This window comes from Numenius arquata, chromosome 5 (assembly GCF_964106895.1).
Source record: "Numenius arquata chromosome 5, bNumArq3.hap1.1, whole genome shotgun sequence".
In the NCBI taxonomy this organism is placed as follows: Eukaryota; Metazoa; Chordata; class Aves; order Charadriiformes; family Scolopacidae; genus Numenius; species Numenius arquata.
In genome coordinates, this window is record NC_133580.1 from 28,474,251 (window position 1) to 28,498,834 (window position 24,584).

The 24,584-nt window shown below is 39.9% G+C and overlaps 1 protein-coding gene across 1 annotated transcript in view; it reads right to left on the reverse strand.

Moving 5' to 3' along the window:
* Window positions 1–24,294, reverse strand: part of EGF (epidermal growth factor) — a 60,149-nt gene extending 35,855 nt beyond the window's left edge. The window contains exons 1-6 of the mRNA XM_074147718.1: window positions 24,168–24,294; window positions 15,249–15,380; window positions 11,561–11,760; window positions 10,373–10,554; window positions 8,099–8,329; window positions 6,314–6,516 (exon numbers count right to left, since the gene is read on the reverse strand). Of these exons, the coding sequence (XP_074003819.1) occupies window positions 6,314–6,516; window positions 8,099–8,329; window positions 10,373–10,554; window positions 11,561–11,760; window positions 15,249–15,380; window positions 24,168–24,294 (1,075 nt within the window). The remainder of the gene's footprint in view (window positions 1–6,313; window positions 6,517–8,098; window positions 8,330–10,372; window positions 10,555–11,560; window positions 11,761–15,248; window positions 15,381–24,167) is intronic.
* Window positions 24,295–24,584: the final 290 nt, after the last annotated feature.

Sequence of the window (24,584 nt, forward strand, 5' to 3'; positions counted from 1 at the left end):
GATGAGAGAGCCTGAAGTAGGGGATGGTTTGATTTGGGTGCATACCTAATAGTGACTATGAAAGGGAAAATCCTGTGTAGCGGGCTTCTTATGCCACCAGTCCTGCACAGGCTCTGTTACCTGTTATCAGGCTCCGTAAAACACTCAGAAAGAAGAGAGCAACAGAGAGAGAGCACACAAGCACAAAAAGAGAGAAGAGAGCTTTGAAAGAGAGAGAGAGCGCGCAAGCAAAAACTGGAAATTGTTAGCACAAAGCAGTGTTCAAGACTCACATTATTTAGCAAAAAAAATAGCTGGACAGATCATAATGACCACACATTTCATTTGGACAGAAAGTGTTAGCACAGTCTAGAGAATCTTTGTACTGGAGTGGATTGTGGTTTCTGACTATGAGAAAGACAAGCGTTATAAATCTTGAACTCAGATTTAAAACAGAATGTTTCAGATATTCAAGATATGTTCAAAGTTTCTTCAAAGAAAGCATAAAAAAGTACCCAACAGATCCCCAGAAGCCTTCCTACTTCTTATGCTTCATAGAAAAAGGTAAATAGGTATTCAAGTATCTTTTTTTTTCATGGGAAGAATTTGCAGAGCCTCATGTTTGTGCTCAGATATCTTTTAGAGCTGGTGCTTTCGCAGATATGCAACACTCATGGTTTTATTTTTGTCTCCCAAACTATTATTTTTGTTTTAATCTTCCTAATCTTCTTCTGGGGTTGCTTGCCCCTTTTCCAAGCTAAGAATAGCTGAACTGCTGCTACTGAATGTGGGTATGCAGCCACCCACACATGACACTGTCTCTGCCGTGTGCTGTCTGTGTAACAGATCATGGGCTCATATAGACAAAGAAATTTGTATGTGAACAATTTCCTTGTACTATTTCCTAATTACCCTGCAAACTCCAAAAGATGGAAAGCAGCATAATATTGAAGTTCAACATTTAGTCTTCTGCTAGCCACAACAGAGAAGATGCTGGCCATTTGTTGGAATGACAGATCACATCTATAAAAGACTGAAATAAATTTCCCAGACACACACTGGGGCTTGGCTAAAATCATAGAATGGTTAGAGTTGGAAGGGACCTTGAAGATCATCTAATTCCAACCCCCTGCCATGGGCAGGGACACCTCCCACTAGACCAGGTTGCTCAAAGCCCCATCCAACCCAGCCTTGGACACCTCCAGGGACACCTCCAGTTGCATCCGCAACTTCTCTGGGCAACCTGTTCCAGTGTCTCACCACCCTCACAGGAAAGAATTTCCTCCTGATATCAAAGCTAAATCTGCCCTCTTTCAGTTTTAAAACATTATCTCTCATCTTATCACTATAGTCCCTGAGAAAGAGCTCCTCTCCATCTTTCTGTAGGCCCCCTTCACGTACTGGGAGTCTGCTATAAGGCTCCACTCCCTGGAACCTTCTCTTCTCCAGGCTGAACAAACCCAACTCTCTCAGCCTGTCTTCATAGGAGAGGTACTCCAGCCCTCTGATCATCTTCGTGGCCCTCCTCTGGACCTACTCCAACAGATCCATGTCCTTCTTATGTTGAGGGCTGCAGAGCTGGATGCAGTATTCCAGTTGGAATCTCACAAGAGCGGAGTAGAGGGGCAGAATCACCTCCCTCGACCTGCTGGCCACGCTTCTTTTGATGCAGCCCAGGATGCGGTTGGCTTTCTGGGCTGCCAGTGTGCACTGCCAGCTCATGTTGAGCTTGTCCATCAGCACCCCTAAGTCCTTCTTCTCAGGGCTGCTCTCAATCCATTCTCCGCCCAACCTGTATTTGTGCTTGGGATTTCCCTGACCTAGGTTCAGGACCTTGCACATGGCCTTGTTCAATATCACCAACATTGCACTTATTTGCATGAAACTGATTAATTCTTCTCTAACAAAAGTTTTACCACTAATTGAAAAATGATGAATGGATGACTAAATGGATATTATCTATCTCATTAAGCATGTTAGCTTTTGAGAGACTTGAATTTTGCACAGTTTTAGCTAGCTTCTCTTTTTGTAGAACTAGTTTTGAATTGGACCCTTAATCTTTGTCCCTCCTGCAACTGAATCAGGAACACACAGTAGTAGGTTGTCTAATCTTCAAATACAGAATTCTTTAGAATGACAAAAGTGCAAGTACATGCAATCACAAAACAACACAAAACAGAAACAAGTCTACATTCAAGGCTGTATCTTATGCTTATCACTGGTGCTGTATTTTTGCCCCTTGCTTGTACCATTATCGGTCTAATGAGACTAATGAGACCTAAGACACATGAGAGTTACAGGACAACTAACCGAAGCAATAATTATGCCATCTGGGTAAACTCAAGAAGATATTTTGAGTTCTAATAATTGTTTGGACTCAATATTGCCAAATCAATATGTAAAAAAACAATCACATGTCAAAACTTAAAGTGAATGGTGATTAAATTATGAATCACAAAGTTTTTAAGGTAATCTTTTCTGGAAGAACAAGCATTACAAACCATACTTTCTAATTTGCTTGGGGTTTGTGGGGTTTTTCCCTCCCATCACCTCTCATATGTAAATGGGTGTTCTCAGATAATAGCCTGATGCTGATATTTTAAACTGGAAAGAAACACAACATAATTCCTCCAAAAAAATATCCTGAGTGTACTGAATATCATTAATCTGTCAGCCAAGATACTTTAAAAAAATTCCAGAGGCAGTCTTTGAGATTTTAGGGTAATTAAGGTATTTTATGAGCCATTAATAAAAGTATGAAGAATATTCCAGCAGGCATTTATAAATGCACATACTGTCATCAAATCTAGGGTTAGCTATCAAAGTGAGCTGAGGTAAACTAGAGGCCATCTTCCAGATGTTTATTGTGTGGGGTCATAGCAAACCCATAGCTGAATTAACATTCTTCTCTGGCCCTGATCAATCTAGGAAAATCTTTTGAAAGAGAAAGGGAACGGGAGACATGAGGAATTTAAGTAGTAAATAATCCAAATTCCAGTAAAAAAATCAAATCACGTCAGTTGAGCACTTCTCATCAGTTCATCCGAAGGAACTCACTTGCTATCTGCTTTAAATAAGGCCTGATAATTCACAGCCGACATTACATTGCAACATACACTTTCTTAGCTTGTACAGAGCATCCAATTAGTCTAGGTATGCTTTTATCTCCAGGTTCCTCTGTTGTAAGATCAGCTATAAATCTCATTTGTACTCCAGGCTCATTAGTCCTCCTTTCATCCCAGTTCTTGCAGTGGATAAGCCAAGCAATGTACATGCAAAGTCCAAAAGGTTCATCAGGATTCAGCCTGCTAAGCTTCTTTCTACTCCATCACTTACCTTCTTGTAAAAATGCTGGGATTTTGAATTAAAAAAAAGATCTACTGCTGACAACACTTACTGTCATACAAAAATTTACTAAACATTGGAAATATAAGGATATGTACTGCAAGGCATTAAAATACACCAGTAGTTTATTTATTAATAAAGGGGGGGAAACCCTCTTTCCAGTGGAAAGAGAAACACCAGAAAGCAGCATGTTCTAGTGGAAGAAGTGGAGTTAATCTTCTGAGAGAGGAATAAAAGCTAAACCCATAGTCAATGAAATTATGCTACATACTCTTATGGAGAGGAGACGTGTAACACAAACAATAGCCCTTGAGGTTCAAGAGACTTTGAGATTCATGGTGACAGACACCCAAAGATGCGTCATGAGACCTCCCAAATCTCATTGCAACAACCCTGAGATGTGTGGACATGCCACTGCCTGCACCACAAATGTATCCTTCCCTAGTTACTCTGTGTGAAAGCACCAAATGTGTCAGTTGAGAAAAAGTGCTTCCATTTCCCAAGATGACTGTTTTCCTTGAAGGAAGTAGAGAACAGGTGTTGTCTCTGAAGGGAGGCTCCTTCTGTTTACAAGCTTGATGTCCAGGAACACTTTCTCTTCTGCATCTCAACAGCTCTTTGCACTGCAAACAAAGCACTTGAAGGGGAAAGTTCCCCACTTAGACTTGGTTTCAGGAAAGAGAGACAGCACGGTACTGTATAAAGCTGTTGGTTGGCATGAAGACAGACAAAGCCTTTTTTATAGTAGATATTTAGAAATGGGTCATCTATTTAGAATCATAGAATGGTTAGAGTTGGAAGGGACCTTAAAGATCATCGAGTTCCAACACCCCTGCCATGGGCAGGGACACCTCCCACTAGACCAGGTTGCTCAAAGCCCCATCCAGCCTGGCCTTGAACACTTCCAGGGATGAAGCATCCACAACTTCTCTGGGCAACCTGTTCCAGTGTCTCACCACCCTCACAGGAAAGAATTTCTTCCTGATATCTAATATAAATCTCCCCTCTTTCAGTTTTAAACCATTATCCCCCATCCTATCGCTACACTTCCTGACAAAGAGTCCCTCTCCAGCTCTCCCGTAGGCCCCGTTCAGGTACTGGGGGTCTGCTATAAGGTCTCCCTGGAGCCTTCTCTTCTCCAGGCTGACCAACCCCAACTCTCTCAGCCTGTCTTCATAGGAGAGGTACTCCAGCCCTCTGATCATCTTCGTGGCCCTCCTCTGGACCTACTCCAACAGGTCCGTGTCCTTCTTATGTTGAGAGATGCAGAGCTGGATGTGGTACTCCAGTTGGGGTCTCACAAGAGTAGAGGGGCAGAATCATCTCCCTTGACCTGCTGGCCACGCTTCTTTTGACGCAGCCCAGGATGCGGTTGGTTTTCTGGCCTGAGAGCGCACATTGCCGGCTCATGTTGAGATTCTCATCAACAACCCCAAGTCCTTCTCCTCAGCACTGCTCAATCCATCTCTGCCCAGCCTGAGTTTGTGTTTGGGATTTCCCTGACCCAGGTTCAGGACCTTGCACTTGGCTTGGTTGAACTTCATGAGGTTTGCACTCAGGAGCCTCTGTATGGCCACCTCTCAGGACCTCATCCAGGTCCCTCTGGATGGCATCCCTTCCGTCCAGCATATCAACTGCTCCACACAGCATGGTGTTGTCAGCAAACTTGCTGAGGATACACTCAATCCTAGTGTCCATATCGCCAACGAAGATGTTAAACAGCACCAGTCCCAGTACCGACCCCTGAGGAACACTACACATCACTGGTCGCCACTTGGACACTGAGCCGTTGGCCGCAAGTCTGAGTGTGACCAGCCAGCCAGTTCCTTATCCACTGAGTGGCTCATCCATCAAATCCACGTCTATTCAATTTAGACCCAAGTATGTCGTGTGGGACAGTGTCAAATTCTTTGCACAAGTCCAGGTAGATGATGTCAGTTACTCTTCCCTTATCCACCAATGTTGTAACATCATCGTAGAATGCCACCAAATTTGTCAGGTACGATTTGCCCTTAAAAAACCATGTTGGCTGTCACCAGTCACCAATTTACAGTTTCACTTTTGCTGATATGAACCTACTTTCTCTTCATGTCTTTGTACCACCTATACCTCTGGGAACCCCTGGCAATCTTCCCTTGGGAGTTCTGCAACCATTGCTCGACACACAGATGCCTGTATGCTGTTTGCTCAGTTATTCGTATCCAAGCAAAACTGGTGACAAAAGCTATTCCATTAACGCAAGAATATTCTATGTCTGCTTTCCAGAGAACAAGACATTATTTCCCCTGGACACCGCCCACCCCTACTGCCTCAGTCGGAATCCTCAAGGAGGGTAAGCTATCCATAGTCAACTACCTTCGTTTTCTGTCCCACAGTACAAGGCAGTGACATGACCACTTCATACTGTAGGCTGCAACTGATATCAAAGAGACCTAAGGCTCTTATTTCAGAGTTATTACGGCAACTTCAAGTCTGTCTAAAACAGGCTGATTCTTATCCAGCCATTTCACAGCAAAGTTGAGACATCCACAGTATCACTTGTAGGACATGCTATGCACTTAACCTTTAGTGCCATAATAACCAGAGGTGTTTAGATGCACATTAGAATAAAATTTCCAGAAGGGACCAGATATTTGATTAAGATACTCTACATGGAGGATTAAAAAGGTGTATGCTTTGTGCATTTAGCAGGAAAGTATAAAAACATCTTTGTGTAAACAAAGGGAAGAGAAGGAGAAAATCGCATTTATCTGCATGTGTATTCAGATTAATGAAATGAGCAGCTCATGCTCAGCACACTTCCAGCCTCATACTTCAGCTGGAGTTACACACACCAAGTGGAACTGTGGATCACTGAAATTAAAGGAAGTTTTTTTCTTGACTTCACCGAGGCCTGGAATTTTGCCAAAGAAAATTATTACTGTGGAAATTCAGAGTGTATGACATTATTACTCTCACAAATACAACTATATCATTACAGTTTACTTACCGAAATCCTGAGAATCTGTTCTTGCACCTGGCTGTTTAAATGGATGCACCACTTTTATCTCCACTGGTGGAAAAAACGATGGCTTCAGGCTAATTGTCACTACAACGTTTCCAGTATACTTGTTGGCTCTCCATATCATACCAGACTTTAACTCTGAATAGTATAGGTGCTCGGCAAAGAGAGACATACCAAGCAGTTGATGTCTACAATGAAGAGAACATAATACAAAGTGTCACATTACCTGATCCCTATATATTTACTCACTCATACATTTTCTGAGCCAAGTTCACTGTAAATAACCTTTGTATTCTTATATATCTATCTTATATTTTTTTATATATATTACAGTATTTTATGAGAATCAGATGAGGTGCCAGTATTCCCAAACACTCCAGCACCCAGAATCCTGCAGATTTGCAAGAAAGAGATGCAAAGTGGACAGCCTGAATTTCTCATAGGTTATAAGAGCTGTTGTTCAGAACTGACTCAATTGACAGAGAAAGCTTAGGTATCACCCCACTCCTGGTGAACCCAGCAACTAAAATAGACCCTTGCTGTGCTGAAGGAGGTAGGCCAGGTAAGCTCTCCCATTTCCCAATTTCCAGTGCCCGTTCTGACGCTTCTCACTGTCCCATGAAATCAGGGTGGAGATGGATGGGTAGGAGTAGGACATTCCTAAAATCCATCTTGCTACTTCTCCTATCACAAGAATTTATCTTCCATTTGCTGGTCGGTTATAGCAGCCAGCAGGAACCACAAAAGGACCCAGTTTTAAATATGAGGGAAAGCAGAAAAAATAGTGAAAGACTGACTTTTGAACTCCACTTTCCAGTATGTATTCCAGGTGGAAAAAGAAGAATCCATATCATCCAGGCTCTAAGGGAAAGTGCTGATGTCCTCGTGAACACCAGCCAACTCAATGGAGAAAGGGGAAAAGGGTAATCCAATGTGACAGCTGGCAATGCAGTGAAAAACCAGCTTTTTGTTCCTCATATGCAAATGGTGTGCTGCTTATTTAAATCAGCAGGCCAGCAAACCCCTGTATTTTTCTTATTTTGCAGTTGGCAATCCCTGTTACACATATGCTGACCCAGGCATACTGATAGAATCTGCAGTGATATAGGGTAAGCTTTTCCTGAGTACCTCAGTGAAAACATGCCCACCACAGAGCATCTGTACCACTGCAAAGCATGAAGGCCAAATATTAAAGGCATCAAAAAGTACATGGGTCTAAGAGACCCCTCAGCCGTGCTCGGCCCCAGAACCAGGGAGCAGAGGGGAACGAGACTGTTGCGTAGGACAGTTTTCACCACATCTGCTGATGCTTGCTGGAGAGCCTGAGCACAGGGGGTTATCCAAGCCTCCCCACCCAGCAGCTAAGGAGGACAACAGGCTTAGAAGAGGATAGGAAAGACCTGATCTAGCTCAGTCTCTTGAGCACAGCTCAGACACCTGAGCTCACCCACTGTGACCTTGAACAAATCATTTAATCTCTTTGCTTTTGGCTTCTCTATCTGCAGAAAAAAGGCCACTATAAACACTCAGAGAGGATTTCTAAGGATTAAGTAGTTATCATTTGCTAAAAGCCTGGAAGATGGAGAGTACTGAATGGCAGTATTATCCTTACAACAGTCACTTTTTTCCATTCTCCTATCAGTAGTAGATTTACAGTTACAGGCCATTTGCACTATACTTTGTTGTGTTATGAACTGACAAAATAAAAGGGAGAATGAGCAATCCCGGGGAAATGCATGTTTTATTTCTGACAAGCTCAGGAAAACTCACCGGACAGAATTTTTGAGCAAACGGACAGCTCTGCCATCATAGTCACATGATCCAATATGGGAAATCTCTTTCCCATGGTCATGTTGGATCCAGTAGAGCCTTCTGTCAACCAAGTCTAGTGAGATGGCCTTTATTTTTTCTGTGGTTCTTAAAACATTTCTCACATCACTTCCACTGAGGGATACTCGGTGTATGCTGGAAACTGTACCATCTGAAGACCAAAATAACAGCCTGCAGGCAAGAGAAGCATGTTTTGAAAGAAAACAAACCAACCACCAAACCCCACATTTGCAAGATCACATCACTGCTACATACTCCTTGTTTAGTTGCTCCTGTATACAGAATTTTTCAGTCTTACCACAGTGAGAACCAAAACTAATAATAAAGCAAGGAACTTTCTTAGTACGTACTCACCTATTTGAAAAAAAGGCCCAAATACACCTCCCCTTAACATAGCTCTATTAAGAATGGAAACGATAATAAAGTATTTTCTGTTTAACAGAAGCAATGTTAGAACTAAAGTTTGTTACAGTTGTTTTCTTATTTTAATAAATACATTTCTATCAGAGACCATACGACTCTCTTCGGGAAGCAATGAGATAGAAATTTCTTTCATGTAGGTCAAAGCAGGCATGAGCCCAGTTTAACCATGAAGCACTATTCTCTGCCTCTGCTTTGTTCGGCTACGCAGTCAGAGAAGGAAACTGGAGTAATATCTCAAACCTACAGGCAACTCCTGCAAACCTGGGGAAAGACACATCTTTGAGGCAGATATGCATTGTCCTCTGCCTCTGGGAAGGAATCTATCTCCAGAAACTCTAGTTGAACATTAAGTGCGTAACTTAAAAATACCATTTCTATTATTGTTCTCATTTCTTTCTACCTTCCTGCTGGTTACAGCAGCCAGACTATGCTGTTATTAAATTAAGACACAGTCAAAATACAGCTCCAATACTCAAACCACTTGTGCAACTGAAGCTATTTATATGTCAAGTTATTCATGGATCAGAACGCAGATTTATCGATGTGACTAAGGTTAACAGCAGTTCTTCCAAAATAGCAAGTTATCCCTCATACATGTATATTTTATTTTTTAATATTTGGGTTTAGATTCTTTGCTTGGGTTTCTTATGCATGAAAATTCCAAGAAGCATCATCATCTTGCCTTGTCTTCACAAAATTGCAGCATTTATATGTACAAAACAATGTAGCATAAAGACAGCTTTGCTATGTTTATGTTAATCATTTGTTAAAGGCCCCCAAATGGATTAGATCTCACTGGCAAGGGACTATACTAAACCAGGAGGAAGAATCAGCCCCTGCCTCATGGCTTTGCCTCACTGTTACATAGTCTACAGTTATAATGGGTTATAAATGTATAGGTGAAAGCATTTCCAGGACAGCCCAATTTTATACTGCCATTTTTAAACACTTCTATTTTTGCAACTTTAATGGAAGAGATTTATGTGTAAAGAGAAGCAATCTCTTCTCTGTAAAGAGAAGCAATCTCTTTCTCTAAGCAATCCTGCTTCAGCAGGGGAGTTCGACTAGATGATCTATATGGTCCCTTCCAACTCTAAAAAAAAATTCAGTGAAATTCAGAAATTAGCATGGAGAGACCAATGTGACAATTTATATTGATAACTCTTGAGGAGGCCAAATCTCTTATGTGAGCGTGGTTCTCGGTGTAAATTGCTTGAAGCTGAAAGAAGTATCTTTATGAACACCGAATTACTAGTGACACAAAGTAGCAACAGCAGTTTCAGAACCAATATTCAAAGCAACTGACAAAGAGACAAAGGAAACAGGAGTAAAACCTAAGTTCAGACCTTTTCTCAGAAAACATACCAATTTATTCTCTAAGTGTGCCATGTTTGAAGCACAAGGGACTCCAGGCATTTGCAGACATCGTTCCCCTTGCTGCTCCAGTCCTGCTTTCTGCTGCCCTCGAATGTTGCTGTCTTTGAGAGAGGACAGCGAGAGAGGACCAGCAATACCTCTATTCCCTCAGTTCTCCTCACTAGCAAAATTTTACCTGATGACCAAGAAGTATAGATTCTGCATTAGCCTTCAGTGGGCTTTTCGCACGCACTTCTCTATTTATCTCTTATATGCCTATTAATCTTTTATTCTCTTTTGTCAATGTTCAAGGAGCTATTGGACTGGAGATAATACACTGAGCACAGACTAGCCCAGCAGCCTATAAACCACAATCATAGTACTTTGCACATTTTTAGCCCATTTCAATGAAATTACTAACCTAGTTAAAATTACCTTTGCTCAGCATCAATGGTAATCCTCGTGGGACGACCAACATCTCTTAGAAGAACTCGGCGTTTCTTCCCATTCATGTCTGTCGTTTCTATGGTTGCTTTCTGTCTATTGGCCCAGAGAATGTCTTGATTTATCCAGTCAATAGCAAATCCTGAAATGCCTTTGTCTATGTAACAGAGTCTCTGTAAACAGAAAAAAAAAAAAAAAAAAAAAAAAATTGACAACAAGAAGCATCCTAATGATTACCCTAAACTTGACTTCCAGTATAGGGAATAGAGTCCCAGACTGAAGCTTCCCATTTCATTCCTTTGCCTGCTTCATTTTCCCTCAGACCTGTAGATATTTCTCTTTCTTATTCTGTAATCGCTTTCATTTGGTCTTCGTACTTACACAAACCCCTTCTGAAGTGAGGGACCCCCTGCAAAAGGGGAAACTGTTCTCCACAAGAAATACGCTGGACTAGTCTTTTAGTTACAACTTCTTGCATTTGGCACACTATGAAGCACCCAGGCATGTACTGTTACAGATGGAAGACTTCCTAATGTGCCGTTGCTGGACCCTGATCCTTAAAAATCAGCATAAAATACATCAGTGAAGATTTCACATGGGTACAGGAACACTGGCGATCTATCCTAAACAAAAGAAGGCTCTCACAGCGTTAAAGTTCAGCCACAACAAGCCTGTCTGCCCTTCTTAGTCAGCCAGATGCACTGAACTGCACAGCTTTTTCTGAACAAAGGATGAAGTGCTAAAAGAAGCGTTTATGCAACCATAGAAACCAACAAAAGGTTTGAGAAAAAATGAGTAGGAATTCAAGCACATTCTTCTCATACCATTTGTGCCAGTTTGAGTTACAGTAATCTGGAAGACAAACTCCCATAATGCCAGGGATTAATTTAAAACTGATAGAAACATTACTGTCTTCGAAGCTTTAGTTTGTCTGAATTTCCTCTCCTTCATTTTTAACTCCCCTTCAGTTGATCCACAGAAAATACTAAATGTACGGTGAATACCAGTATAACAGCCTAGATTCAGGACAATAACTATTACGACAGCAAAAAATATTTAATAGCCCTGAAGTGCAATCAATGAACAGGAATGGCAGAATTGTAGCGAAAGAGCAGGTGGTTTCCATAGAAGATTTTACGCCGATTAACTTGGAGAATTGCAGAGAACTGATTATTTTACCTCTCGTTTTGTGCCATTCAGGTGAATTCTCTGAAGTAGTCGCCTTTCAGAGTCTACCCAATACACTTTCTCTTCTGTATAATGAAAATCCATAAGCGTTGACTGACCAGTATCAGCCACCAACCTTTCATGATTGGTCCCTTCAGTGTCAATTCTAAAGATGGCATTTCCATGGCTAAAAAGTAGGAATGGTGCAGGGTCTGGTGTGGAGAAAACAAAAAGAGATCAATCAACAGATAAGCATGGCACTTTTGCTGCATGAAGTTCTCATCAGTATTATATTAGCCAAAGAGAAAGGTCACAATCTAACCACCTCTCTCATATTTTAATGATAACTTTCCCGGCATATCACAGAGAACCAATAAGATAGAAATATATAAGTCCTTTCACAATGCTAAAAATTAGGTAAAAAAAAAAAAAATCCGGAGTCATGAAACTGAGATTACAGTGGTTGTTACCACTATTCCCAAACCCTACAGCCTAGTCAGAGTTCAGAAGAACTGTTGCATGCATGCCAACAGAGGTTGGAAGAATTATGCCATGGATGCTTCTTCAAGGTCAAGACTGCTTCCAACTATTGCACTATAGCAAGAACGTATCACAGAGAGGTGGTCTGGAGTCTCACTTTATCCAAACAAGGAAACCGAAGATCCCAAGTCGGGGCAAAAGAAGCTAGAGACTGTGAAGGCTTCTTGTGATGCAGAGGGCTGAAGAAAACCAAGAGACCGGTACTTAAAACTCCTACAGCTCAACAGCAGCAACTCCTTTCAGAACAAAAAACTGTATTCATACTGAGTGAAGGGTAAGAGTGTATCAGGGGCTTTACACAAAATATGTTAAAATGAAAGACGTTCCAATTATGCCCCGAACTGTAGAAATCCAATTAAGGTTGAAAATTATAAGGAACTAGGATGGTCCAAATAGCCTTCATGCAACCTTAAAATCATGATACTTTGATAAGTATGGAACTACAATTAATAGGACGTAAAGCTGGGCTAGTGTAATCTGCAGCCCCAAACATTATCTAGTCCCCTTTTTTATTTTTAGGGTATCACCACAGGGCAAGGTTAAGATTGCCCAAGGAACCTTAACTGCATTTCTAAACCACAGTGGTTTTCATTTAGGCAGTCTGAATATTATGGATGTTTATCAAGCATGCAGCAGAGGAAATTAGTTTTTATGTAGCCAGTCACATTTTAGCCTTCATTTTATAAAGAAATGGGATTTTTCTAATAAATAAAAATTTGGCAGTATACAACCTAGTCTTTAATTTACCACTGAAACAACATTCAAAGAAGAAAGTTCACTGTGGTGGCAATGGTGGGATTTATAACAGGGTTGCCTGAAACAACAGATCACGGCATACCAGTGATGGTTTAGCCAAATGACTTTGAAATGCAATCATTGATATAGATCCAACAGAATAACAGCTTTCAAGCCTGTCTAATCACTTGTTGAACTGACCTTCCTGTAATGCAGAGCAGGTCTCCATTTATGAGGGATGGATGTCATCAAAGATGCACTATCATCAGTTTTCTTGCACATAAACTTTTGAAAATAAAACTGATTTTATTGACCAGTTTTGCAACCTTTTAACTAAATACTTTACTAATAGCCTGAAACCTGAGGCTTTAAAGTCAACAGACATCACTTCTATAAATTTTAGCCAGATGTTCCACGTTCATGATGGTTGCAAGGTTGTTTGATTCAACCCCTTTCACAGCAGAGGAACAAGCCCATTTTTGATTTCTCCAAGAGAACAGCAAGCTAGGCTAGCTTGTTTCTACATTAACAGACTGGTTTTTAAGCTACCACCCAGTTATAGCTGCTTCTAGGATTTTAGTGACTCCCTTTTCCTGCTGCTATTTGCATTGAGCAACCCCATGTGAGAATATTTAAACTATGAAGACTTGTTTTACGTAAATGGTAAATGAACGGTGAAGTGTAGCAAGGTTGATTTATCTCAGGAATTTGACAGCTGTACTGCCTGCATTTTTGCCAATTAGTTGACCAAGAGCATTTATATACTTTGGTTTTGTCCTTTCCACTCTTGGAATTTCCTATCAGGCACCCATGAATGAGGGCTTTAAACAGAACAAATCTAACTTTGATTGCAGAAGCATCAGCCAGACTTGGGACTTAATTTTATCAGGTGTTTAATGAACAGGTAAACAACATCTGCATCTAAGAGCTTCCTGTCTTTAAAACATGAGGATATTTCACTTGGTGCATCCCCTACAGAAGGGTTTATACCTAGCATAAGGGTTCCTTATCCATCACTGTAACTCCTGAGCCATCACTTGCTTTCTACTGGTGCTATAAATGTTAGCAATAGTGTTAAAAACGGTTAAAGTCCTCCAATACTAAGGTATCTTTGAAAGATACTTGTGTACATATATCACTGTGACGGTAACATGTTTGTTTTCAGTTCAGAAGCGACAAGTTTACAAAACATTTGATTAAAAACAAATTTAAAATTATATTTAAGAGGCTAGAGGTGTTTAGGCAGGACTACAAAAAATCCAGTTTGGGTCTTTGTTGAGTCACATGTTGCTGTAAATAACAATGATTCTAGGAGCTGACTGAAGTAATCGTGTTGGTGCCAATTTGGGAGCTACCAGAATATTTTTGGTGAAGTTCATGGTCCCAAAGGCTCAGGGACACAAGTACGTATCCTACTTCTTGGGTCAGAAACATGCCCTGTCACAGCCCATCTCTGCATCAGCAAAACTCCCAGGCAAACATTAGTCAGAAAAAGAAAATCCAAGCTCCTGGATCAGAAGGGAGCTGCAGCATATCCCAGACAAGAACCAAACCCAGACATTCAGGAAACCAAGGTGGAGAGGTGAGAGGTGAACTTCAGAGCACTCCTACCTCATACTTTAGATGAAATATAGGGTTAAAACAATCAATAAAATCCAACTAGATTTTTTTCCCTGGGTAGCATTAGTTGAGGACAAAATGAATCACAGAATCATTCAGGTTGGAAAAGACCCTTGGGATCATCGAGTCCAACCATCAACCCTACTCTACAAAGTTCTCCCCTACACCATATCCCCCAACACCACATCTAAACGACTCTTATGAAGGTTATTCAAAGGCAATAACTTTAGACATTTTCCTCTTAGAAGGGCTAAAAACTTTTAAAATTTAAATGTATCTTACACGTTCAAAAATCAATTCATACACTCAGGACAGAGCAAGTGAGATGAAGAACTCACAGTAGCGCTCAAGTTTATTAAGAAACTGCCAATGGGCCAAACCAAAAATAAGGGCTTCCTGCTTATTATTTCTGTCCCTAAAAGAGACAAAAGGTAGCAAAATGCTGTGTACTGCTATGTTTTCCTAGAAGTAGTAAGGATGGGATAAAAGAGTTTGCAGTTCCAAGCACACAGAGAGTATGTCTACTAAAAAGGAAGTCATTGGTTAGTTTTATTTGTTTGTTTTTATATGTTCATTCATCTCCCACCACCATACTTTCCATTCCTCACAATCACTCTTCTGTGGCATCCACTTTTGGCCTTGCTGCTTACCCACACAGTAGAAGGAGCCAGTTTTTCCATCAGCAAACCAAAGCATCCCAGTCACTGTCCAGTAGGGACCAGATGGGCATGGTTCACTTTGAAAAATAATGCTACCTAAATCTCTAAAGATCTTTATTAGTCATTGAAAAAGAAAATGACCTTACCGTTCACATAGCAAGACCATTTGTCAATATCCAAAGTGTAGCCAGGCAAACAGGAGCAGATATAGGACCCTGGAACATTGGTACAGGTTTGGCCACAGGTTCCCAAACCGCCTTCAAGACACTCATCGATATCTGAAACATGTTTTTGAACAGATCAGGAAAATTCAGCTAGCAAAAGCAGCAAAGAGCAAGAGTACCAATGATAAATTGGTCTACAAAATTCTATATTCCACCATTAAAAATGAAGAGGACGGCTGTATTGCATCATGTATCAGTTTCAGAATTCCTGTTTTGTCCGTTGTTACATGCACAGTGATTTATTTATTTTTAAGAAGACCGCCCAAGGAAATTACCATTCTCCCTAGCGTCTGGGCACTCTGGTCTCTGATTGCCCAAACACAGGGAACAGACTTGTCTCATACTCCATTTCTGTGACTTGCATTGTCATTTGCTATGCAAATTCTTCCTGTAGCTGCTTCTACAGTAATAGTTTTGCCAACAAATTAACAAACATCTCAAAACAGCAAAGCAGCAAACGGGCTGCCACAGCACTGAGTTCCACATTGAGCTCATTTTGGTTTGAGCAAACTCTAAAAATACATTCAAAGCACTAAAATACCCTCTATATTCTGACACCAACAAGTCCAAAGCAATGCAACAAGCAAACTAATTAGAAACTTGGCTTTTAACTGATAGATTAGGCTAGAGCCTTTAAGAATTAAAAGATATTTGATGTATTTATGATGTTTTATCAGGGCTTGAGGCAGTAACTATTAAGTCCTAAATTAAGGACTTTATTTGAAAAATAAAGGTCACCACTGAGGAGCATATTTTACACTAAGGGGGAAAGAAATGAACCCCTTGGGCAGGACCACGGATGACTGTCCCAGAAAATTTAGATAAACTTCAGTTCCTACTGAAAAAAAATAATGTATCTAATAGTAACTTCCCGAGCTGCTTGACATCTGGCAGTACCAGGTCCTGGCATATTTCTTGTATAATCACTGTGAGGGTTGCTCCAAGGAGCAGCTTTTTCCCTGCCCAAGATCTATTTGATGTCAGCGGCTTTTGTTCTGGGTTTTATCATTCGACTTTGCACACAAGGAGAAAAGAAATCAACACAAATTTTTTTGAAGAAATGCATTTGATTAAGTCACTAAAAGACATTGATTCATAACCAAAACTACATATGTGTATATTCCAAGTACAGCTCACAACAATTTTATATTTTTTTTCTGTGTTCCTGATCAAGAATTTAGAGCAATGGAAGAAGAGCTTCTCCTTGGATAACTTATCTTAGATGATCATTTGAATCAAGTGAAAATTATCACAGTGCTTCAGGAGGTCTGTGAGTGTTAGTTGAGGATTCCCATAGTTCAAAGAATGTCAGAACTGGCACTTAATGATAACTACAGGAACTGCAATTTAACCAACTTGCACCAGCACTTTGAAAGAAACTTTCTGTGTCAGTAACCTAGGGAGAGTGAAGTAATCATATCTGATATTGAAACTCTCTTTTAATTGCTTTAAAAAATTGCATGCAGCAGAAGTGTTTAGGTGTTTCTTCTGTGTCAGATATCAAAGTTCTTCAAAAAGAATGTCAATGCTTTACACTCACCTAACATGTCTGTACAGACTTGGGAATGTTCCATATTGTTTTCAGAGTTTTCCCACAATGTTATATTCCACATAGCAGATGAAATATACTTTTCAATATATGACACGTAATCAGAGCACGCGCAACTGATTTGTTGAACAGACTATGACGGTAAAGCAGAAGCATTTTCAGCAATTTAATTCCATAAAGCACTCTAATTCTAACTCACAATCTTCAAACCACCAGCTTTCTGGAGCATATTTTCTCACATGTATTAGAGATGTACATGCCATTCTCCACAGCATTAAAGGAGTAACTCCTCCAAATCCCCTCTAGAAAGGTTTGACTGGCTTAGAAGTTTGTTAATGGGTTACAGAAACCATGAGCTCCAGGTTACCAGTTTAAACGTAGCTACTCTTGGCTAACATTGCCTGGATGTCATTAAAACTAAAGGGCTCTTTGATAACCTATTTGGGAGGGCTTCGGTGACCTCAGCTCATTGTCACAGCTGCTGTCAGTGTTAGCAGGGATGTGAAGCAGTCTGCAGGCATGAACATTGTTTGTATCTCTCCCCGAGGCACTGGTTTTCAAATGGAGTAACTGGCTGACTAAGCCAGATAGTTAATCTGATCTAGCCACCAGTACAAAAGCAGGTGCAAGACTGTTGATAAAGGCTGTAATATAGTTCATGTTAGTCAATATACTTTTATGACAATAGCAGCTTGTTAAATAAACCTGATGTTATTTCTCTGAGGAAATCACAAGTATGGGTAATAAAGGCAACTGTGTAGACGTAAGATTGCTAAAGACAGAGGTCATTGACGAAGCAATGTAAAACACTGATGAAAGAACTATTATACAATCACAGTAAAGAGCACATTAAATAAGAAAGATACAATCTGTAGGTCGGGCCTATCTGGAAGACTGCTTACTCTGAAAAGGGTTTGTGTTCACGCTGAACAGAAAGCTGACCTCCTAGCACATTACCGGGCAAGAAAATTCAAATCACAACATGTATCAACACAGGAGAAATGAATCACAGTGAGGAAATAATTTTACTTTAGTATATGGCAGTGGTCAGACTATATTGGCATGCTGTTTTTATTTCTCAGATATAGATTGTTAAAGGATCCTGAAAAATTAGCAAGCGTATACAAGGGTAAAAAGCCTGATTTCAGGCTAAGGAAAAGTGCCTTGCTATGAGACACTTAAAGAGCTTAGTCTGCTTAGATTATTAGAAAGAAGTTTCAAAGAATGATTGATCACAGTATATAAACACCTTCACAAAGAAAAGGTTTCAGATTTTCTAAAGGACACTATAATCTTTTGAAGGAAAGATTTAACAAGGACTGATGTCTGGGAACTGAAGCCAGACATTAAATTCACATTTTAGTGGGAAGTGCGATTCACTAAGGGAACTAGCTACCAAGAAAAAATGTGGAGATGGGAAAAAATATCAGTGGATATTCTCAAGATCAGACTGGGAAGATGTGTTTTAACCAAACACAGGTTACTGAGCTATGTACCGAGGTAACTGGACAATGACCTGTTATTTACAGGATGGAATTTCCAGCTTTATATGACTGTACAAAATTGACTCTCCAAGAAAGAGCACGTTGATTGATCAGGCTACAGGAATTTACACTGCCTCCCCAGTAATTGTACTTGAAGAGAGGATTTCAGGTTATCAATCTGCATATGCATATGCATCACCACCAAAGTTCACATAGTAAAGCATAACCCCACACGTACTGAAAAGCGAGCAATCACCCCAGCTGAAGAAAGGCTATAGTGGAAGAATAACCACCCGATAAAAGATAAAGGGTGCAGCAGTGACAGGCAGCTGGGCCACTGGAGAATGCCCCTTCCAGCGGTAAACAGGAAGCACCAATAGACACAGCACTATTGTAAAACACACCACAGTTTTGTGAACATTCAGCTTTTATAGCATTAACAATGGAAGAGGGTCCTACGCTTAACACACTCTCTTCTTTGATTAAAGTACAAAAAAAAAAGTAAAAAAAAAAAAAGGCTGTTTTTTAAGGCTTAGAAGAACTCGATCATAAAACCATCCATCAGGTGTAACTAGCAGTGCCTTCACCTGAACTCTTAGTGCCAAAGCAAAGCAGAGTTGCATCCTGCTGTAGCTGTTTTACGTCTCCTGGCAACCACTTCCCCCAGTGGGAACTTTACCCTGTGAAAGAAATCAGCTTAGTGAACACAAAAGCTGTCTGCAGTGGCCTGACAGCCATCCCTGAAAGGAAGAATGAGGTTCTGGTCAGTTCTCAAAGGCTTCTTTATGCAAAAAATGCCTTGAGAATCAGCAAAAACGATGAATCATGTCATCATGATGTTGGCAGCTCTCAATGACTTTGCATACAAATATGCTACTTTATTAAGGGTCCTGAGAAATGCTCTGATTGCAGAAGGTGAAGCATTAGTATGCCTGGCAGGGATACAGAGAGACTACAGTGAGCCAGAGCTTGCATTTCATTATGGTCCCAAATACATACAATTATATACATAATATACACATGTGCAGATATATACACTCAAATAATCTCACTCAAATTTGGTTCCTGTGGAGCTGGACTGGAGATTAATTCAATCCACTCTATTTAGCCATCACCATAATCTTTTCAACAAGGTTGAACATGAAATTTCATGTGGGTTACAAAGAAAGCAGCCTGTGACTTTTATTTATTTTGTTAAAGGCACAGCTCAAAGATTAGAAGAGTGACAGAAATGGAAAAAGATACTCCAGCTATCAGCAGGTCACAATAAAATAGATGAGGCACAGCTCAGTATCTTCTTTCTCTAATTTTAAATGAGGCCTAAAGTACAACCTGATCATTCACAATTTTTGAGAGGATAGAGACTGTGAAGTGCTCAAATACTATGGTGAGAAATACAATGTGATTACAAGGTGGTTATCAGCTCCTGGATTCTTCCAGTCCAGAGCCACAGAGGTGATCATATCACAGATACAACAGCAAGAGGAATCATATGATTTAATCAAGTATAAAGTAGAATGAATTTTAGAACTGAAATAAAATTCAGAAACCATTTGCAGACATCTTGAAGAGAAACAGCAAAAGACATCTTAAGGGACTACAATATCTTTAGTTTTCTACCTTTCTGGACTCGGATCTCAAGGCTTTGGGGACTAGAATGGAAAAAAAATAATTTGGTTTTGTCTGTGAAATAAATTCTACGTGCAAATTAGCAACTATGAAGTGGACCTCTACTTCCTAGATCATGCAACTTTCAACATACTGTTACTGGCTTACTTTGCAAAGCTGAAGTTCACAAGGCTATTATCTGGCCCTCTTTGAAAGGCATAAGCAAATACTGTCATCCAGCTCCCTTGAAAATCCACTTTCAAATTAGATACTAGAATGTAGTCACTTTTGTTTAGAAAGTAGTTTCGTTTAAAACACAACACAAAACTAATATCTGCTGTTTTCCACTGAGCAAAACAATGATGAGTCTTGCAATATTAGTCATTGGTCCTGGTGTCTGTCCCTCAGTCCTCCTCAGAATTAAGCTTCATATGATTTGTAATGCCACTTCTGTCGTTTCTTGTAACACATTTGCCTCCTTCCTATTTTGATCTAAGTTTTTACAGTTAAAGATAGTATTTGTCTGCTGCATCCAATTTCCAGAGAATTTAACGGGAATTTTCTCATGAATTGGTCTGTGGGTTCAGACCCACGTTCAAGAATTCCTAACTACTATTTGGTAACAATATTTTCAAGCATCTTTCCCCAAGGCAGTACAATATGAAGTGAGCTAGCTGGAAAACAGCTACTAAAAATAAGCAAACAAGCATGTCTCCATGAAGCCCTGAAGAAGCGACAAGGCTGATCAGTTAATATCAGAAGTTAGAAGAGACGTGCAGAATTTAAGAACCTACGATTAGGTAACACTTCAATAAAGTGGGTTGTGTTCTGGCTTCTTCAAAAGCTTTTTTTACAATATTGTTGGGTTTTTTAAATCATTATCTTCCTTCACTTCTAAAACTTACAAAGTGAGTACTCAAAGTCAGCCCTGAAGCCAAAGTACACCTCCAGTCTTGCAGTATCCCGAACATAATATATTTACTAGGGTAGCCCAAGATTAACAGGCGCTAGTGTCTAGTCTAAAACTGACAATAAAAGGGGCTGCTCTAGGGGCTTCTTCAGATAAACAGTGGCATGTAGGAAATCTTTTGGTCTCGAGTGGGGAAAGCATCTATGCACCATGAGAGAATAAAAAATAGTGTTGTTAAAGTGGTACTTCAGGAGGGCACAGGCAATTGATTCCAACAGGCATAAGGCCCATCCCCTGGTGTACCATGTATGCTTACATAGTCAAATATGTTAGAAAAAGCTCTCCCAGGACCAACTTTGCACAAGTTTTTACCTTGTAGGAATAATAACTCCTGTGTAGCCTAGACCATTTTTCTTTAGAGACAGGAGGTTCTATGTTTTCACTGGGGTGTAAGAAAGATGAATTATTTAAAGGTAACTGAGTCCCCAGTCCTGACATCAGCTTAAAATAAATTACTAAATCAAGATGACAACATCAAAAATTGCAGAAATGCTTCCAATTCTACCACAACTTGCTGATAAATTGATATGTTCATTCACCAGACTGGTCTTGTTCTGACCATGATCTGTTCTCCCATACTTTCTCTCTTATAAACCTTGCTGTTGTGGGACACTCAGTCACTCCGAAAGGCTTCTCCTCTCTTGGCATACCAAGTCAGGATTCAAATAATCTCTCTTAAAATAACTGTATAAAATTATGTGAGATATTTAGGATTAGATTTCATTATCCTTCCACAGGATGAGAAGGTCCTTTGATCTTTGAATATCCCTGGAAATAAAAGGAACTAATTAAGAAGTGAACTATTTAGTAACGCAAGAAGAGCATGACCCAGACTTTCATCTGTAGTGGCAGCATGGAAAACAAATCTAGAAAAGCCTACACACCTTCCAGCAAGCATTGCTTGTAACAGTTCACTAACAGAGAGCAGACACCTTCTCAGTTCAGGGTAGTCCTTGTGGCTGGCAGGATACCACCACAGTCACAGACCATAAAGAACATTTTACAATTGGTATATTGATTACAGCTGACCAAGAATGGCCACCAAGCCACAGTTCAGCTTGCTGTCATTGTTCACAGTTCTGTGGTATGAGTCATGTCTCCCACTCACCCCTTTTTATCCTCACTATTACCTTCAAAGCCAGCCTCCAGCTTCCTACCACTTACTGCCACTGTACCCTCCATCTGACGCAATTAATGAGCTAGAATATCATGTATCCGGTCTTCTGGTCAGAATATGACTTGTGTATCCAACACACAGAGGAAAGAACAGGGGAAATACACTCCACCAAAGCATCCTTCAGACTTACATTTCATGTCAAAATTTCACCTTTGCTTAATATCCCATAATCTAGTGGTCTCCAATTAAAAAGATACCCAAGCACATTTCATTTTTCATTTTTTCTGTGTTTCACTGAATTGCTCAGAGTATGTCATAGTTTCATTAGCTCTTACACAAAGACGACTTCTATCATTATTTCTTGCAGAGTTTGCTAAGCTACCGGCTGTTCTGTTTTGGTGCTTTACCTAGAGTCCCCCATTCATACAGCAGATGAATGTATCTAATCTTCAACAGAAAAGACATAATTCAGGGCAAGTTATGTCTCCATTGATGGAAGAGCAATGTACATCAATATGTGAAATACGTTAACTGAAATAAAAAAATACATCTTTGCAGCCTTTTGAATGTCAGTATTTAGAGTGCATTTTGACTCATTAAACAATAGCCTTCATGTCAGTAGGATTCTCCTATTATACATGAGCTCCTAATTGGGCAATCCAGTAATGGAGAAGACATAACTAATGTGCAACCTAATTGGCTACTGAAAGCTATGTTCATTTTAGCAAATAGTGTGAGCCTGCAGGAGAGGCTGTGTAAAGTGCAACAATTGCTGAGAATATGACATACACACTGTATATATTTCAGGTTGAGGTTATGGAGAACCAGGTCTAGTTTGGTCCCATGGACCGGCTGGCCATCAACAGTGGAGAGGATAGATGCTCTCCCACGGGGACACCTTCTGATTTAGATTGGGCTAAAGGGAATCCAGTTTGTGCACTTTGAGAGTGCTCCACAATGTGAAGACAGGCATAATAAGAGGTAGCAGTATGGAGATTCATTTCAGAAGTATGCTTCTCGTGTGAATTCAAGCATCAGTGTGTAAGCACCCTACGTGTGTTTGGCTCTCAGATCAGGTTCTGAGTCAGTCTTCAATCAGGTTTATCATCAGGTACACAAAAAAAGCCTAGCTCCTCCCCTCTCAATATCAGAGTATTTAACATGCATACTTCTATTTTCTGCTTACAAGATGGTATTTCTTGGCAGAATGCACAGAGGAGGCACCTGTTATTAAATCACTGGAATCATGTCAAGAACTGAGTCGGAGCCTCTGAAGCCCAAGCAATCTAAGGCAAAAGCATTAGCTCCAAGTATTAGGTCTGTTTGCTTGAATCCTTACAGAGCGTTTCCTCATCTCACTGCAAAGCCCACACCTTCATTGGCTCTGGCTTTCTAAAAAAAAAAATTGGACTTCAAGGCAGCAGGGTAGGGAAAAGGGTTCTGTTACTCTTCATCTTACACTTTGTAAAGAATAGGTACCTTAATTTTACATGTTCCAAATTACTAGAGGTATTATACTAATATTTATGTCATACATTTCACCCAGACTGTAGTAGTACAGTATCAAACACACCAGTGATTCATGTATTGTATGAGATATTATTAAATATAAGCACCACATATCTACATGCACCAATAAATACATAAAAAATAGTTTTTAAAGTTGTCTATCCCACATGTAAGTATATACTAATACACAATCATTAAAATAGTCTATATGCATATAGAAATACAGAAATCCACCTATACACAAATTTTACATATAGAGAAGCAAGAATATGCGCATGCATATGTACCGAAAATACAGAGACACTAAAGCTATGGCAAGAAGTTTTGGTAACTAAAGAACAATTCAGATCTCTCAATGATCATATAAAAGTTTATCCTGCTTTCTAATAGTTAAACTGACAGACAAGTGACTGATTTCTGAAAAACAAACTAAATAAAATGAGTTCTGTTCCTTATGAGAAGTAAAAGATATCGAGAAGTTGATTTATCAGTTCTGCCAGTACAACACACAAACAATCTGTGAAAAAACTCTTTGAAAATTATGAGGCTTAATTAAAGGAATACAAATGCACTTTTATTAATCTGTGAATGGTCAGCAACTTACCTATACAAGTGGAGTTTTCAGTCTTTAATCTGTATCCATTAGGACAGTTCCAGTGCTGCAGAGCTGAGAGGCTGACAAAACCAATTTTAAAAACCACTGGCAAAAAAGCAACAAGGAAGAGAAACATAATCTTGAGCGTTTTTTGAACTGTCACTAGAGAAAAACTAGTTTGTATTCAGTCATATCCAGGACAAGATGAGCACGTGTAATCCCAAAAGGTTTCTGCAATCTCCCACTTTATACTCAGACATCTTATCACAATACCAAGTTTTATCTTTGCCTTGCTTTTCTTGTCACTTTAGCCCTTACTGTGTCTGACTACAACCTTGAAGAAATTCCTGGGAGATTTCTTCCCCACACACGTCGTTTTTTTTTCCTCTCTCTCGTTCCTTTTTTTTTTTTTTGGAAGCCAAGTAT